At 41.0% G+C, this 17,986-nt stretch overlaps 1 protein-coding gene across 2 annotated transcripts in view; it reads left to right on the top strand.

Moving 5' to 3' along the window:
- Window positions 1-7,471: 7,471 nt before the first annotated feature.
- RAB6A (RAB6A, member RAS oncogene family) overlaps window positions 7,472-17,986 on the top strand; it is a 73,638-nt gene continuing 63,123 nt past the window's right edge. Inside the window, exon 1 of one of the 2 annotated variants that reach the window (XM_082844188.1) lies at window positions 7,472-8,025. In XM_082844188.1, coding sequence (XP_082700314.1) covers window positions 7,956-8,025 — 70 coding nt within the window. In that variant the 5' untranslated portion in view covers window positions 7,472-7,955. The remainder of the gene's footprint in view (window positions 8,026-17,986) is intronic. The other variant, XM_082844187.1, reaches the window with a different exon arrangement.

A 17,986-nucleotide genomic window follows, 5' to 3' on the forward strand; every position in this document is an offset into this window, starting at 1 on the left:
TTTTATTTTTAAACTTTGGCTATCATAATTTTAATTTCCAAGAAAACCTGTTTTGAAACAGTGTTCCTTTTTTAAAAATAGGATCTTGCTCTTCCTTCAAAAATGCAATAGTGGGACTTCCCTGGTGGCACAGTGGTTAAGAATCCACCTGCCAATGCAGGGGACACAAGTTCAAGCCCTGGTCCAGGAAGATCCCACATGCTGTGGAGCAACTAAGCCCATGTGCCACAACTACTGAGCCTGTGCTCTAGAGCCTGCAAGCCACAACTACTGAAGCCCGTGCGCCTAGAACCCATGCTCCACAACAAGAGAAGCCACTGTAATGAGAAGCCCACACACCACAACAAAGAGTAGCCCCTGCTCTCCCCAACTAGAGAAAGCCTGCATGCATCATCAAAGATCTAATGCAGCCAAAAATAAATAAATAAATAAATGAAATGAAAAATGCAATAGCTTTTATCATAGACTTTCTTTCCTTTCTATCTATCTTTCTTTCTTTTTGCTGGCTTATTTGTTTTATTTTTCTTTATTTCATATTGGAGATTTTATCAAATATATGGTAAACTTTTACAGTTTGTTCAGATTTAAGAGAAGCATCAAAGTAATTGGAAGCTCAATGTGAGGGGTAGAATTTCTTGATTAGAAGTGTTCATTATAGATGATTTGGTGGTGAACTGGCTTTTTTATTGAAGTTACCTCTATATTCAGAACTTACAGGTCCTTTCTCTGGGGTGTTTCAGCTTATATACAGAAGGATCTTTCCATCTCTTTTTCAGTCCTATAAGATGCTGCCAGTGTTATGAAAGGTGCTTGGAGAGAGACCATTGGTTATCAATCCCCGTATCTTCTGACAGCACCTCACCCTAGTAGTCTACTATGCCTGGTTTATGAGCCTAGAGCCTCTTATGTGCCATTCCTCCATAGATGGGGATAGGTTTATAACTACTGTTTATATCGTCTTTGATACAATTCCCTTGTTTTGGGCCCCGTTTCTCTTCCCTACCTTCTGTGGTACCTGGTATTTCACATTCCTGATCCTTTCTGGGGTTCAGCTTGGCTGATTGACTTGCTTCTTGTTGCTTTCCCCTTCAGTAAGCACTTTCTATCCTCTGTTTAGTCAGTTACCGTTGCTCTTTCTTTGTCTCCCAACTTAAAATATTATGGGTCTGGGTTAGAGATGTCACAGCCAGAGTTTGCGTTTTTACTTTTTCTTCTTGTTTTGGAACAATTTCAGAAAAGGAAGGAGGCAGAAACTCCTTTAATCTACCATCCTAAAACTGGAAGTTTGTTCAATTTTTCGGAATGGTGTTGCAGCTTATTATCTCACTGGATAGTTTCAGCTATAAGCTACCATAATGATTTTGATATCTTTTGATTTTTATTTAAAATTCAAAAATCTGAAGAAATGTTCACTAATAGATGGTTTCTCTTAGCATCTTAGGCAAGTTACAATTTGGCCGTACAGTCTGTTGGCATTTCAGTGCAAACAGTATTGGTCTCATTTTTCTTTCCTAAGATGCTCTGTTCTTTACATAAACAGCAGTAGAAGCAGTTGTTCTCTTCTATTGTGAGAGAGATTATCTCTTAGTAGCAAGTGGAGTGATTCATTCTCCGGCACATCTTAGAGGAGACTTTATTATTTGTGGGGGTTAGAGTGTGGGGAGAGGAGAGTTCCAGCAATGTGTCAGATATTACACATTCTGGACCTACATAAAAAGAAGCAACCTCGGGGCTTCCCTGGGGCTTCCCTGGTGGCGCAATGGTTGAGAGTCCCCCTGCCGATGCAGGGGACATGGGTTCGTGCCCTGGTCCGGGAAGATCCCACATGCCGCGGAGCGGCTAGGCTCGTGAGCCATGGCCACTGAGCCTGCGCGTCCGGAGCCTGTGCTCCGCAACGGGAGAGGCCACAACAGTGAGAGGCCCGCGTACTGAAAAAATAAAAATAAAAAAGATAAAAAAAGAAGCAACCTCTTCTCCCACTGCAATTTCAAAACCTAGAAGTAACACCTCACATCTAAGGCTCTGAGAAATCACATTATTCATAACAAGGACCATGATTCACATGAATGGAACAAAATGGAATTATCAAAAATAGATTTTGTAGATCACTCTGCAGCAAAAATATCTTGTAACATAGCTTATAAATTGGCCATAAACATAGGTAGAACAATTCCATTGAAGTTCTAACTGCCTTCTCCTCCACCTTGACTGAATAACATTTATACTTATACCATGGCACATCCTTGAATGTCAAGGTATTTGGAAAACAGGTTTTGACATGAGGCCTCCTATGTCTTTTTATTTTTTTTAATTGTAGTCCTTTTGAAATGAGACTTGCTTAAACATACCTTGTGTTAATTGTGCTTTAATATTTAACTGGTCACCTTGAATTATTGGGCATTTGTCATTTTTATGCTTTGTATATTGACCCACTATTATTTTTAGTAGCAATGATTCTAATAACTTGTGGAGTAGGTTAGAAGGGCTTCACATTTGATGGAATTTGAATTCCTGCCAGAGCTATTATTTGTTTCAAATATGAGCAATATGATTTCAGTCCTTTTACCTGGGCAGTTTTTCTCCTTTTATTGATTTCCTGCCTCTCCAAGAGTAATAAATCCTTTTTAGGGGGTAGTAAACAGAAAAAGACATTACAGTTTGGTAACCACTACTGTATTTTATATATGTATACACACATATATATATACACACATACACACATGTATGTATACACACACACACACACACACACACACACACACACAAGCACACACACACAGTATTGAGTGCCTAATGTTCAAGGAGTTGTGTGAGGTGTTTTAAGGGATCTAAAGATGAGAATGTCAGATGCTTTCAGCTGCAAGTAACAATGACAAAGACATATTATGAAGACATTAATACATATAAAGACATTTATTATTTTGCTAAAAAAAATCCAGAGGAAGTCCAGTTCCAAGGTTGGTACAGTGGCCCAATGATGCCTTTTAGCTTTTTGCTTAGCCATCATCAGTGGTTGGCTTTTTTCTTCAGGATTATATATTAATGTTCACAAGATGTCTTTGCCCTAGATATCATGTCCTTATATAACCATATCCAATGGCAGAAAAATGGCAGTTTTTCCTCATCTATCTGTTCTCATCAAGGAAGAAAATTTATCTCAGAAGTCTCTGGCACATTTCCTTTGTATCCCACTGGCTCAGATCAAGTTAGGTGCCTATAGCTTAGCTGAAGGGAAGCTGGAAAAGTATCTGTCATTTCCAATATATATTGTGGAAATGTGTGTGTGCGTGTGTTTGTTGTTGGATAGGCAACAAATACTGTCTGTCATCAGGGAGTAAGATGAAATCTCAGTCCTCCCTCAAGAAGTTTTTTGTCTCTGGGGCAGAAAGTCAAGCTGTAATTATATTACAATTTCTGTGTGCTAGATTCCTGCTCATACTCATGGGCTTCAAATTAACAATCCCTTTTTTTTTTTTTTTTTTTGAGGTATGCGGGCCTCAGCGGCCATGGCTTATGGGCCCAGCCGCTCTGCGGCATGTGGGATCTTCCCGGACCGGGGCACAAACCCGTGTCCCCTGCATCGGCAGGCTGACTCTTAACCACTGCGCCACCAGGGGAGCCCCAACAATCCCTTTTAAACTGATCAGAAAAACAGCTCTAGGTACTTCCCTTTGGAGCTGCCAAAGCTGTCCTCTCCCATTGTCCCCAGTTTTTGGTTATGAGATCTGATCTGGGCATCTTTTTCATAAGTGTCGTAAAGGAATGCAGTATCAATTTACATCACATGATTTTAAGTGATGTTCTCTTTCTCCAAAACGCTCTTGCCCTTCCATCTCCACATGCCCAAATCCCATTCACCTTTTGAAGAAAACTAAAAATAATCTCTCTCATTTATTTCATTTATTCAGCAAATATCTGTTACATGCTTGCTGTGGAGCAAGCACTCTGCAAGTGCTGGGAATACAAGACATGAGTTTTGACCTCATGAAGCTTATAGTCAGGTGGGGAAGACTGACAAATAACAAAAACAATTAAATGATGGGGAAGAATAGGGTACAATGGGAAGACAGGCAGGAGTACTTACACTCTGTTGGAATTCGAGCAGACAGAGAGGTCTTTTTGAGGACTTTTAAAAGATGATACCTAAAGAATGAGTAGGAATGGGGACGAGGGAGGGAAGTGCACAGGTTCAAGATTAAGAGAAATCATTCAAGTGGAAGTGCTGGTGAAAGCATCCTTGAAAAAGGCCTCTTTAATTCCTCCTTCTCCCAAGTAATTTATCCGTTTGATGAACCCCACAGCACATATGTAACTTTTAGACCATAAGATCTCTAAAGATAAAACATATGACTTACACAGAGCACTTGATAAATATGATTTTGGCTTCAGAGGAGAATGAGACATTATATGTGTCAACGCAAAATGCTAAGTTAAAACATTAAAAACATCTGAGGTAAGAGGTGGATTATATCATATCGCTCTTCAAAATGATAGGAATAGCCTCACCTACCTAGGTGATTACAGAGACCAAAGCAGCAGGGAAGAATTGGTTCATAAAGTTCTGGAGGAAGTACAAAGTAATTATAGTTCCAATCCTCAGATGTTACTTTAAAGGCTATTTCAGGAAACATAATGAAAACCTGGTACCCATCAGAAAGAAAAAATAGCCACTCATTTTTGTTTGCAGAGCTTTTCTTCTTAAATATTGCCTTGGTATTGGCTGCTCTTTGTGTGTACTAGGGTTTTGGGTTACTGGTGGGGCGAGCCTTATCAGACCTGACAAGTTACTTTTAAAATCAAGTATTAAAAAAGAAAAAATCAAACATCCATGTCACAACTCAGGTCTCTACTGTTTCATTTTAGATGCATGATCTAAAATCTTCCTGCTGCTTGGCTGAGAGGAGCTAGAAGTTAGTAAATTTTAATAGAGAAGTAGATTTGGGGGTATAGCTGTTGTCTTGATAGGCCAGAATAAATGAAAATTTAAGAATCTCTTTTCCTCCCCTTAATTTATTCTAGTTCATTCAGCAATTCATCCTTGGGTTTGAGAAGGCACTTGTTTGATCCTGCCATTTCTACAGCTAAGTAAACAATAACCCTCAAATAATGAGAAAATGTACATAAGTGTGTTTTGTGAATGGTAAGGCTCTATACACAATTTTAAGGACTTACTTTTTATTATTAACTTGGAACTATTTTTGATACCAGTTTTTAAAAGCGTCCTTTTCAAGGCCAAGGATTACTTTTTCGAATGCTGTCCTATCGTATGGTGAGTTGTGGCTGAAGTATGGTAAGGTGTGGATTACAAATTCTCTAATTTGATAATTCTTAACCTTTATTTACCTTTTATTAATAGATCTTATTTTTTAAAAGTTTTAGATTTACAGAAAAATTGAGCAGACAGTACAGAAAGTCCACATATACTTCTCCCCATCCCCAGTTTCCTCTATTAATATCTTACATTAGTACGATACATTTGTTACAATTAATGTACCAATATTGATACATTGTAATTAACTAAAGTCCATATTTATTCAGATTTCCTTAGTTTTTGCCTAATGTCCTTTTTCTGTTCCAGGATCCCATTCACCTTTAAACTTACCAGTTTAGTTATGTTAGTTATATCCACATTACACCTAGTTGTCATGTATTCCTGAGCTCCTCTTGAGTGTGACATTAACCTTCATTTTTTGGGTCATGAACTGGGTTGAAAATCTGATGAAAGCTATGGATTCTCTCCACAGAAAGATACACATGCTGCAGATGTCTGATTTAAGGGAGGCTCCCCCACAGCAGATTCAGAAGCCCTGCTTTAGAGGGAATGGGTGATCTTTTTTTTAAAATTAGTTTTTATTGGAGTATAGTTGAGTTACAATGTTGTGTTAGTTTCTGCTGTACAGCAAAGTGAATCAGTTATACATATACATATATCCACTTTTTAAGATTCTTTTCTCATATAGGTCATTACAGAGTATTGAGTAGAGTTCCCTGTGCTATACAATAGGTTCTTATTAGTTATCTATTTTATATATAGTAGTCTGTATATGCCAATCCCAATCTAACAATTTAATCCTCCCCTCCCATAAACCATGTTTGTTTTCTACATCTGTAGAAAGGTGATCTTTTTATTTTATTTTTTAATATATTTATTTTTGGCTGCATTGGGTCTTCGTTGCTGCACGTGGGCTTTCTCTAATTGTGGCGAGCAGGGGATACTCTTCGTTGCAGTGCACGGGCTTCTCATTTTGGTGGCTTCTCTTTGTTGTGGAGCACGGGCTCCAGGTGTGCAGGCTTCAGTAGTTATGGCACATGGGCTTCAGTAGTTGTGGCTCACAGGCTCTAGAGCACAGGCTCAGTAGTTGTGGCACATGGGCTTAGTTGCTCCGCGGCATGTGGGATCTTCCCAGACCAGGGCTCGAACCCATGTCCCCTGCATTGGCAGGCAGATTCTTAACCACTACACCACCAGGGAAGTCCCCAGGTGATCTTTCAATGTCCACTTCCCCACATCAGGGCCATGCTCTACCTCTAATTTGTTGTGTGACCTTTTTGCAACCCCATTTTCCTACCTGGGCCTCAGTTTCACCACCTGTGAAATGAAGGGTTTAGTTTACCTGACGTCTAACTCCTTTTCTATCACAGTAGAAGGTGGGGGTCACTTAGAACTGTCCATATCTGAGGAACAAATGTTGGTAAGAGAAGACCAAAGCAGGTCAAGCTAGGGAAGTGGATGGGTTTATCAACGAGGAGGTTGTGGAGGTTCAATTGGGGGAAAAGACAAAACCTGGGTTCCACTTTATGGCTCTGCGAATTTTGTAAATCATTTCCTTCCTGTGACCTTTAGCTTTCTTGTCTACAAAAATGTGGAGGCCCTGCTTCTGTTACGAAACTCCTGGGAGCAACAGTACCTAGTAGGGTATCGTCTGAGGAATTATAAGAAAAAAGATGGAGAAGGTGGGTGCAGAGGTGAAGGGCGTATCTGAGGACTGTGAAGCAGAGCTGAGGGCTCAGGGAAGAGGAACCTTCTGTACACCTTAGGGCCTTCCGACTTCACCCACACTTGGGGTCAATTCCGCCTCCATTCTGGCCCCGTCTCCGCCCCAATGCCCTCCCCTCCCCTCAGGTGGCGACGAGTCACACTTCGCATGGCCGCCACGGTGAGACGCTTTCCACCGCAGGAGGGCAGCGCGCGCGCTCTGGCGCTGCCACCTCACTCGACATCTCTGCCCGCCCTTAACCTCTTCCGATTGGCTCAGCCCGTAAGTGACATCAGTGCTCCTTATTCTACCCCGTCAGTTCCCCCAGGCTCCACCCCACCATCTCCCGGCTTCTCCCGACGCGAAGGGAAACGTAACCTCCCCACGTCTCCTCTGCCTGGGCGGAGCCGGGAAAGCAGTCTAAACCAGGAAGGCGCTGGCTGTGGCGCGCACGCGCGCGCACGCACGCACGCACACACGCACGCCGTGGCTGGCTGGGCGGCAGGCTCGCGCCCGGGCTCGCCCCGCGCCGCGCCGCGCCACAGGCTCGCGCACTCAGCAGGTTGGGCTGCGGTGGCTGCAGCTGTGGAGCTGGAACGCTACGTGTGAGAGGTCCCAGACACGTCTGCGGCTCCGGCTCCGCCACCCTCGCTTCAGTTTCGGTGCCAGGTGCTGAGAGGGGAACAGCTCTAGCCTCGGGACCCCCGAGCACACCCCTGGCTGCTTCCGACACCGCCCTCCTTCCTGTCCCAGCTGCGGGCCTCGCTCGGTGCTAGGCGACTCCGAGTAGAGGCGGCGGCGACGGCTGCCTGTCTGTGAGAGGAGCCTTGTTCTCCAGCCTTGCTCCGCTGCCGGGCCCTACAGGGGCCGAGAGAGCTCGGCGCCGACCCTTCCTCTATCCTCCCCGTGAACCGGTTGGAGCGGCGTCGGTCTGGGAGGTCTCTGGGCTGAGGCGGCGGCAGCTCCTCCGGCTCCATCATGTCCGCGGGCGGAGACTTCGGGAATCCGCTGAGGAAATTCAAGCTGGTGTTCCTGGGGGAGCAGAGCGGTGAGTGCGCGGCTCCCCCACTCCTGGCAGCTGGCAGTGGCTTCCCCGCACCGCCCCCAGTGCGGCCCTTCCGTCCGCGGAGGCTCCCTGCGGGCCTCGCGGTCGCGCTTCCTTCCACCCCCTAGCCCTTGAGCCTGTTTGCCGACCCCTGTTAGCCACGCATTCCTCTTCGCCATGATCCGTCGATCGGATTCTGACCCTTCCGCCCCCCACTCCGCCCGCTCCTTTCCCCGCCGCCCGGCCCTCTCCCGTGGATCTGCCCTCCCCACTCCTCACCCCGCCCAGCCCCAGCCTCCTGTCCATCCCTTTCTTCCTCCGGTCTCCGTCGTCTCACCGACGCCAGCTCCCTTCCTTGAGCCCCACCCTTGTTCCTTGCTCTGATCCCAGTTGCTCAGCTCGATGAGGCCCACCTGGGAAGCCCCACTCCGGGGAACCGGCCCTCTTCAACCTTGCGCCGGGAGGGTGGGATCTGGGCGTTGTTTTCCCCAGAGGCTTGGCCCCGAGAAGCGCGGATCTTATGGAAGGGGGGGGAGTCCTAGGAAATTCTTGGATTGTTTTCACCTAGGTGGGGAATGGGTCTGGGTTATAGAGGATACATATCTGAATTGGAGGCGACTTGATGGAATGGTTGGGGAGTGAGGGAGTGGCGGCGGCAGTAGCGGTTTTTGCCCCTTGGGTTAGGCTGTGGCCTGTTGGAAAACCTCGTTTTCTTCTCTTACTTTCATCCCTGGCGATTCTTTTGGCTGTGTTCATGCTTTTCCAATCTCTGCAAGATGCTATGTCATGATCGTTTTACTCGGAATTTTTCACATCTCACCTCTCCTTTTTCTGCTTCAACACGAAGCGCAGTGTCTGATTCTCCTCACGGCGGTGCAAACAGGAATTACTGGAGAAATGTTAATTCCATTTCTTCTTGAGTATTTTCCAATTATATATTCAGGATTCCTTAGGGAGAGAAGGCTTTAGAATAACGAAGGGATAGATTCATCATCCAGTTATCTAAATTCGATTCGAATATGTAATACCATTTTGGCTAAATGATTCTTTTATGGTTAATATTCCATAGTATCTGATGAGTGAAATTATTATCTCATTTACTTGGTCAGGCTCCTGCTGTCATTGTACTTTGTGTTGGGTATAAGCTTCTAATTTTCTGATGGTTGTCTCTAAAAATTACTTCTTGTGGTAATTCCAATTTTATGCTGTATTGTGCAAACTTCACACTCTGTAGTTTAGAGATTATCATCCTCCATTATTTTTCTCACACTTTTCCTATCTTTAAAATTGAGACATTGAGAGATTAGTTCCTCCCGAGTCATCAGACATTGAGTTACATGATAGGTGTTTTAGGTTAGGCTATAGAAGACATTTATTTCCTTTGATTGGAAAGAAGATAACTGATATAAATTCAGAGCTCTTATTACTGCTCTGAACTATTTATACTAATTTGTGTGGCATTAAAGTAGGTTAATAATAGTTGCAAAATTGCGTCCAGTTAGACCTGATAAATTGTTTTTCTCTTTTCATACATAATCTTTTCTCCCTGCCCTCTTACCAAGTCTCCTCTTTGCTTTTTTTTGCTATACAGATATAAACTTGTTTCTTCAAGTGACTTAGTAAGACCTATGAGATTGATCCCTGTCCAGGTATTTTATGACAGTTTCAGGACAGTGACATACATAAAATACAGCCTATTGGTCATTATTGATAAATAGGATCTAAAGTGCTTATTGTGCACTCAGGGATGTTAATGCCTGCCTTACATTGTGATGCAGAGCTATTTAGTTTGCATGAAAAATCCATTAATCTCTGTCCTAGGAAGTTTTTAGTATGAATAGAAATCATAATTTAAGTATCTGCAGGTTTCCTTTGAATTTCTTGGGTATTTATATTCTAATTCACATTGCAGAGTTTTATGGCTTCTCATTTCTTAGTTTCTTCAAGTCTTTACTAACTCCCCTTCCACCATAATTCCTGAAGCCATCTTAGATTTTTTTTTAAGTAGACTTGATTTTTTAGAACAGTTTTAGATTTACAGAAAAATTAAGACGATCATGCAGAGGTTTCCCATATAACCCCACCCAATATCCCATATTATTAACATATTAGTAAGGTACATTTGTTACCATTAATGAAACAATATTGATACATTATTTATTTATTTTTTTGATACATTATTAACTAAAGTCTATAGTTTACCCAGATTTCCGTAATTTTTATCTTTTTCTGTTTCAGCATTCAATTCAGGATACCACACTACATTTGTTTGTCCTGTCTCCTTAGGCTCCTCAGTTTTTTTTAGTATTGTGTTTACATGCTTTTTAACTCTGTGGAACTGTGAGCTTAATTATCTTTTGAGGCTACTACATTGCTAAGTAATACCATCCAGTAGCTTTGGAAAGACGGATCTCTGTTTTCACAGGCAGTGTCTGTAGTTTTCTTATGCATTAGCAAAGGTCTGTAGAGTCAATGTCATCTTTTTTTCTTTTTTTAAATTAATTTATTGATTTTTGGCTGAGTTGGCTCTTTGTTGCTGCGCGCGGGCTTTCTCTAGTTGTGGCGAGCAGGGGCTACTCTTCATTGCGGTGCGCAGGCTTCTCACTGCAGTGTCTTCTCTTGATGCGGAGCACCGGCTCTAGGTACGCGGACTTCAGTAGTTGTGGCTCATGGGCTGTAGAGCACAGGCTCAGTAGTTGTGGCGCATGGGCTTTGTTGCCCTTTGGCATGTGGGATCTTCCTGGACCAGGGCTTGAACCCGTGTGCCCTGCATTGGCAGGCGGATTCTTAACCACTGTGCCACCAGGGAAGCCCAGTCCATGTCATCTTGATTTAACTCTTAATGAATTTTTTATTTTTAGGTTTTAGAATTCTACAATTCAGCTTTCAAAAACTAATCTGTGGCAAAGCCTTGTTTGTTTCCCTAATGGCATTGACCACATTTCTAATTCTTACTTGTGTTTATGTTTGTCTGTTTCCCACAGCAAAATGCAGGTCCCATGAAGATTAAAAATTATTAATTTTTTTGTTCATTGTATCCCCAGTGCCTAGAATAGTGCCAGGCTTGTAGTGGATACTCAGAATGAATGATGGTTGAATCTAATAGTAACCAAAGCTAGTAGTCATCTTTGTTACGGTGAAGTCTACGTTTTTTCCTTGCACATTTAATAGTTTAACAGTAACTCTTTTTATTGGCCCCACATGCAGCTTGTGGGATCTTAGTTCCCCCACTAGGGATTGAACCTGGGCCCCGGCAGTGAAAGCACTGAGTACTAACCACTGGACTGCCGGGGAATTCTCAACAATAACATTTTATACTTAAATTATTTGATTGTATATAGGGATACTCCAGATGCTCGAGAGCAGGGATTCCAATAATTTATATATAACCTTTACGGTGTAACTAAAAAAAACCAAAAAAACAACTGACCAGAATTTTATACTTTTGTTTTTGAGTTGAACAAAATTAGTTTTGTTAAAGTTATTGTTAAATTATTTGCAATTAGTATAACACCTAAAAGTATGTCAAATGATTATTAAAGACATGTTCATGGAACAGATTTGAAGTTAGGTAGACTTTTTTATTTAGCTTTTCAAAAACAAGGTTCTGGGACCTCCCTGGCGGTCCAGTGGTTATGACTCCACGGTTCCACTGCAGTGGGTAAAAATAAGGTTCTGTATTCTATAATGAAGATGAAGTGTTTCAGTATATGAAGCCTCATATTGAATTAATGATATCAGTTTTGGTAATCTTCGTGTAAATTCTTAACAGTTTCTTTATATTTTAGTAGTATACATGCTTTAATAAAGAAATGTTGAAATACACAGCTTGAACCTGAAGTTTCTTTGAGCAACCTCTTTTGTTACCACCTTTGGCTATTGTCTTGAAATACAGAGGCAATTTTAGGAATGGTTTAGAGTAGAAGGTAATACTTACAAACAAATGTTATGAGTACAAATTAGGAAATGTAATTTCAAAAAGAAACACATACCTGGCCTGGTACTACTTATTTTTTCACTTTTTATTACCTTTTTTACATCAGTTCTTTTGAATTATAACATGCTGTGTTGGGAAAAAGTGTCTTAATGTCAGAGACTGGGAACACTGAACAGTTTAGATTGGATAGATCAGTGATCTTAAACTTTTTCTTCTCAAGATGCTCTTACAAATTATTGAGGCTTCTAAAGAGCTGTTTATGTGGTTTATATCACTATTTACTGTGTTAAAAGTTAACTGAGAAAATTGTTTAATATTTAATTCATTTAAAAAGAGTAGTGTTAAATCCATTACATGTTGACATAATTTTAGTGAAAGAGAACTATTTTTCAAACAATAATTTAGTGAGGGAGTGGCATTGTTTTACATATTTGCAAATCTCTGTAATGTCTGATGTATTAAAAGTCATCTGCTTCTCACAGCTGCTTCTGCGTTCAGTCTCTTGTAATATCACACATCACATAGGCTCTGGAAACTCCACTATACACTCATGAGAGAACAAAAGTGAAAAAAGCCAAATAACATCTTGATATTATGAAAGTGGTTTTGACCCTCAGGAGAGTAGTGGCCCAGCCAAAGGGTCCTGGGGATCCTGGGAGTTGGTGGGCTGCATTTTGAGATCTGCTAGTTTCTAGATGATATTAAGCCATTTGTATCTTGTAGCTTCATATTGCATTTATTTATTTTTTTAACATTTATTTATTATTTTTGGCTGCGTTGGGTTAGTTGCAGTGCTTGGGCTCTTCATTGTGGTGCATGGGCTTAGTTGCCTCTGGGATCTTAGTTCCCCAACCGGGGTTCGAACCCACGTCCCCGGCATTGGAAGGTGGATTCTTAACCACTGGACCACCAGGGAAGTTGCCATATTGCATTTAGAACAGTCAAAAGGAGTTTATTCCATATCTTGTTTTGAAGTCTTAAAACTAATCAGTACAGCTAGTGATTACGAGCACAGAGTCTGGGTTTTATATTTTAGCCCTGCTCACTGACCTTGGGCAGATTATTGACTTCTTTATGCTTTAACTTCCTTATCTATAAAATAAAGATAATAGGACCTATCATATAGTGCTATTGTGAAGATTAAATTAGTTAATAAATGTAAAGCATTTAGAAGAGTGCCTGGCACATGTTTACTGAAAACTCCTACTCTGTCAATTATCAATAGTTTGATAGAGCCTACTCTTAAGAAATATACATTTCATCATGGAAGAAACATATAATACCTAATACAATATAGTGCAATGAGTGCAGCTGCTTTGAAAAGTACAGTTAAAAGATACAGAGAAGTGACAGGGGAGCATGGAGTTTCAGGGAAGGTATTGATACATTATAAATATGACTGACTAAAAGTTTAAGGATCTTCTAGTTGAAATTCTTGAATTAGAGCATTCCAAAGTTGGAGGAGACTTGAAGAAGTCACCCAATCCATTTCTCTTAGGGCTTTAAACTGGATTGCTATTTTTCCCCTCTAACTTTATTTTTAATAGTTAACACAATCACATAGTTCACAAATCAAAATTATGTAAAAAGATATACTTTCAGAAAACTTACTGCTACCCCTGTTCCTGTGACCTCATTCCCCACCCCCTCCTCTATTAGTAATTATATATATATACCATTATGTATATTCTGGGATTTCTTTATGCAGACACAAGCAAATATGAATACAATTTTTATTCTTCCTTACATACGAGGTATCAGATTTTATTCTGCATCTTGCTTTTTTTCGCTTAACAATAATTCCTAGAGATGTTTTCACATTAGTACTTAGAGCACTTTCCCATTCTGTTGTTTTGTTTCTAAATACAATTTTTTTCATTTAGAATAGTTTTAGATATACAGAAAAATTGCAGAGATAATACGGAATTCCTCTATACTCTACACCAGTTTCCTCTGTAATTAACAGCTCATGTGTACATTTTTCACAACTAATGTACCAATATTGATACATTATTATTAACCAAAGTCCATATTTTATTTCGAGTTCTTTAGTTTTTTTCCTAATGTCTTTTTTCTGTTCCAGGATCCCATCTAGGATACTACATTTGATTTAGTTGTTAGATCTCCTTAGGCTGTTCTTGTCTGTGACAGTTAAACTGGACCACTCTTTTTTGTTTGTTTGTTTGTTTGTTTTTTGCGATACGTGGGCCTCTCACTGTTGTGTGGCCTCTCCCATTGCGGAGCACAGGCTCCAGGACGCGCAGGCTCAGCGGCCATTGCTCACGGGCCCAGCCGCTCTGCGGCATGTGGGATCTTCCCAGACCGGGGCACGAACCCGTGTCCCCTGCATTGGCAGGCGGACTCTCAACCGCTGCACCACCAGGGAAGCCCTGGACCACTCTTAGATTACTTCATTCTAAGAGATCTCAGGAGAACATGTTTTGTAATTTTTAGTATTAAACTTCCCTGTTCTGAAATTCTCAAATCTATTCCCTTACTATTGTAGTTAAGTTTTTTCTTCTTAGGGAGGCAATGTATACTGATAAAGACAGCTCTAGAGACAGTTATACTTTGGTTCTAATCTTGAAGCCCGTGTTTACAGTGTGATCTTGGACAGTTTATTTAACCTTTCTAAATTCTTTTCATTTCTGATATGCAGTACTAACCTAGCAGTGTTGTTTTCCCCATTCTCTAAATATAGATATTATACATTTTGGTTAGATCAGTATTATCTTCACATTATTGTTATTAGGTAATGGTATTCACAGCTGAGCTGTGTAGTATACTGATTTATTGTACTATATTTCATATATTTTTTTTGTTTTCCTTTGTGTCACTATTTGACTTGCTTTTTTCTTAATTATCCCCAAACTCTTTACCAGTAGTGTAGATCTCAGTTATTTGAATGCATCAGGTTTGCCTGGGACATCTCTCCCAGAACCTTCTGACCTTGAGGGTAACTATTGTATAATAGTTACCCTCCAGAACTGATGTACAACTGTCAATGTGTGATCTCCTTTACTTTCATTTTGAGGGTTTCCTTCTCTCTTGTGTTGGATGGATCCCTTGTTTCTCAGATTACTTTTTTCTTCTTTGTTTTACTCATTACGTTGAATGTATCCACCAGTAAGTAGCTTCCTAATAAAGGGAACATGGGAGGAAGTTTTTTGAGACCTTGTATGTCTGAAAATGTGTTTGTACAACCTTTACACTGAAGTTTGGTGGAGTTTAGAGATTTGGGTTGGATATATTCTTCCTTCAGAAATTTGATGACATATATTGCCTTGTAGAGTCTAGTATTGCCATTTATGACTCTTGGTATTTTGATCTTTCATAATGATGTGTTTATTTTCATTTTATGTGCTGAGTAATAGGTATAAATATTTTCAAACTGGAAACTTAAGTTGTTTATTTTCAGGAAATTTTCTTGACTTAACTAGTATGATATTCACCTCTCCATTTTCAGTTCTCTCTGGAATTCTTATTAGACCTCCTGGATTGATCCTCTAGTGGTATCTTATCTTGCCCCTTTTTCATTTATTTGTTTCTGTTTTAATTCTTAAAAAATTTTCTCAACTTTCTTTTACCCTATTACGTTTTATTTCTGCTATCGTTTTAATTTCAAAGAGCTCTTTGTTTTCTGATTGTTTCTGTCTATAACATCTTTTTGATTCTAGTATCTTCTCTTGTTAAAATTTTTTTTAATTGAAGTATAGTTGATTTTCAACATTGTGATAATTTCTGCTGTATCTCTTGTCATTTTGAGGATATTAAAGAGATATATGGCTTTCTTTTCAATACTCAGTTTTTTGTAAATTGCTTTTCACTTATGTTTATTCTAGTTTCTCTATTTCTTGTTTGATGTGGTCCTCAAAGAACTAGTATTCTTGACTGTCTCCTTTTGTTTAAGAGTTGAGCACTAAAAATTTGATTTTAAGCTCTTTTGTGGGTTTATTGGGCTTCTCTGTAGGACAGTCTGGCTGAGTTCTTTTTGGGGGAAGAAGTCTCTGATGTTAGCTCTTTTAAGTCTTTTTGCCAGTCACATTTCTTTTTTTTTAAAATTAATTTTAATTTTTGGCTGCTTTGGGTCTTCATTGCTGCACGCAGGCTTTCTCTAGTTGCGGGGAGCGGGGGCTACTCTTCGTTGCGTTGCGCGAGTTTCTCATTGCGGTGGCTTCTCTTGTTGCAGAGCACGGGCTCTAGGCGCATGGGCTTCAGTAGTTGTAGCACGCAGGCTTCAGTAGTTGTAGCTTGCAGGCTCTAGAGCTCAGACTCAGGAGTTGTGGCGCAGGGGCTTAGTTGCTCTTCAGCATGTAGGATCTTCCCAGACCAGGGCTTGAACCCATGTCCCCTGCATTGGCAGGCGGATTCTTAACCACTGCACCACCAGGGAAGTCCCGCCAGTCACATTTCTTAAAGAAGAGTTGTCCAGTGTCCTGCTGGAGAGGATAATATTGGTTGCCAGCTTTCTTGGAGCTGAATGGAGACAGGGTTTGAAGATAACATTAGAGTATATGAATTTAATTTACTTTGTTTTTTTTTTTTTTTTGCGGTACGCGGGCCTCTCACCGTTGCCTCTCCCGCTGCGGAGCACAGGCTCAGCGGCCATGGCTCACGGGCCCAGGCGCTCCACGGCATGTGGGATCCTCCCGGACCGGGGCACAAACCTGTGTCCCCTGCATCGGCAGGCGGACTCTCAACCACTACGCCACCAGGGAAGCCCTACTTTGTTTTTAATACAGTTTGTACTTCAGACTTCGCTTGACTCTTGTATTCACCAGTCCAGAAACCCTCTATTTTCCTTTCTCATAGCATAATCTATAATCTTCTGATGAAGTGGGAGAGGAACCTGGCTGTGTGGAATAGAGGAGGGGATGTGAGGGTGTCAGTCTCCCTTTTAAACAGATTTTCATCCATTCCTTTCATTTTTAGCACCACCTTTACCCTTATTTCTAGATGTACTTGGTGCCTACATTGGGGAGGTTCTCTGGCACAAATCAGATTGTTTCTCAGCTTTCCCCATTGTCAGTTTAAAATTGATCTTTATAGAATCTATTACGTCAGGTACCACTTTGCATTTGCTTTCTAGCTTCTAACTGATTTTCTGAGAATCAACACATTTCGACATTTAGAATTGCTTAGGGTTTTCAGTTTCTGTTCTTTATTTTTCTCTTTTTTAAAAATAAATTTATTTATTTTTGTCTGCACTGGGTCTCCGTTGCTGCGTGAGGGCGTTCTCTAGTTGCAGTGAGTGGGAGCTACTCATCGTTGTGGTGCACGTGCTTCTCATTGCAGGGGCTTCTCTTGTTGCAAAGCACGGGCTCTAGGTGCGTGGGCTTCAGTAGTTGTGGCACGCGGGCTCAGTAGTTGTGGCTTGCGGGCTCTAGAGCACAGGCTCAGTAGTTGTAGTGCATGGGCTGAGTTGCTCCATGGCACGTGGGATCTTCCTGGACCAGGGCTCGAACCCGTGTCCCCTGCATTGGCAGGCGGATTCTTAACCACTGCACCACCAGGGAAGTCCCTCCTCTTCTTTTTTAAAAGTACATTTTATAAAATTAAAACCAACTCATTTATATCCATGTTTATAGCTGCATTATTCACAGGAGCCAAAAGATAGAAGCAATCCAAGTGTTCATCCATGGATGAATGGGTAGACAAAACATGGTTCTGTGTATACATACAATGAAAACTTATTCAGCCTTAAAAAGGAAGAAAATTCTGACACATGCTTTGACATGGATGAACCTTGGACATTATGCTAAGTGAAATAAGCCAATCACAAAAGGACAAATACTGTATGATTTTTTAAATTAACTGATAATAAGCATTATTGTTATCTCAACCTGCCATTGTGAGATTGCATAAAACCTTGCCCATACACCCCGCATAGACTTCTCTTTGAGATGAAGTCCAAGCTCTTCTGCCCTAGTCAGACCCTTTCAGAGTCTGGATTCTACCTTCCTATCTCTAACCTTATTGCTAGAACTCATCTTTACCTATTACTGTTAGACAGGTTTTTGGTTTTTT

This window comes from Leucopleurus acutus (assembly GCF_964270905.1).
Source record: "Leucopleurus acutus genome assembly, chromosome: 8".
Classification (NCBI taxonomy): domain Eukaryota; kingdom Metazoa; phylum Chordata; class Mammalia; order Artiodactyla; family Delphinidae; genus Leucopleurus; species Leucopleurus acutus.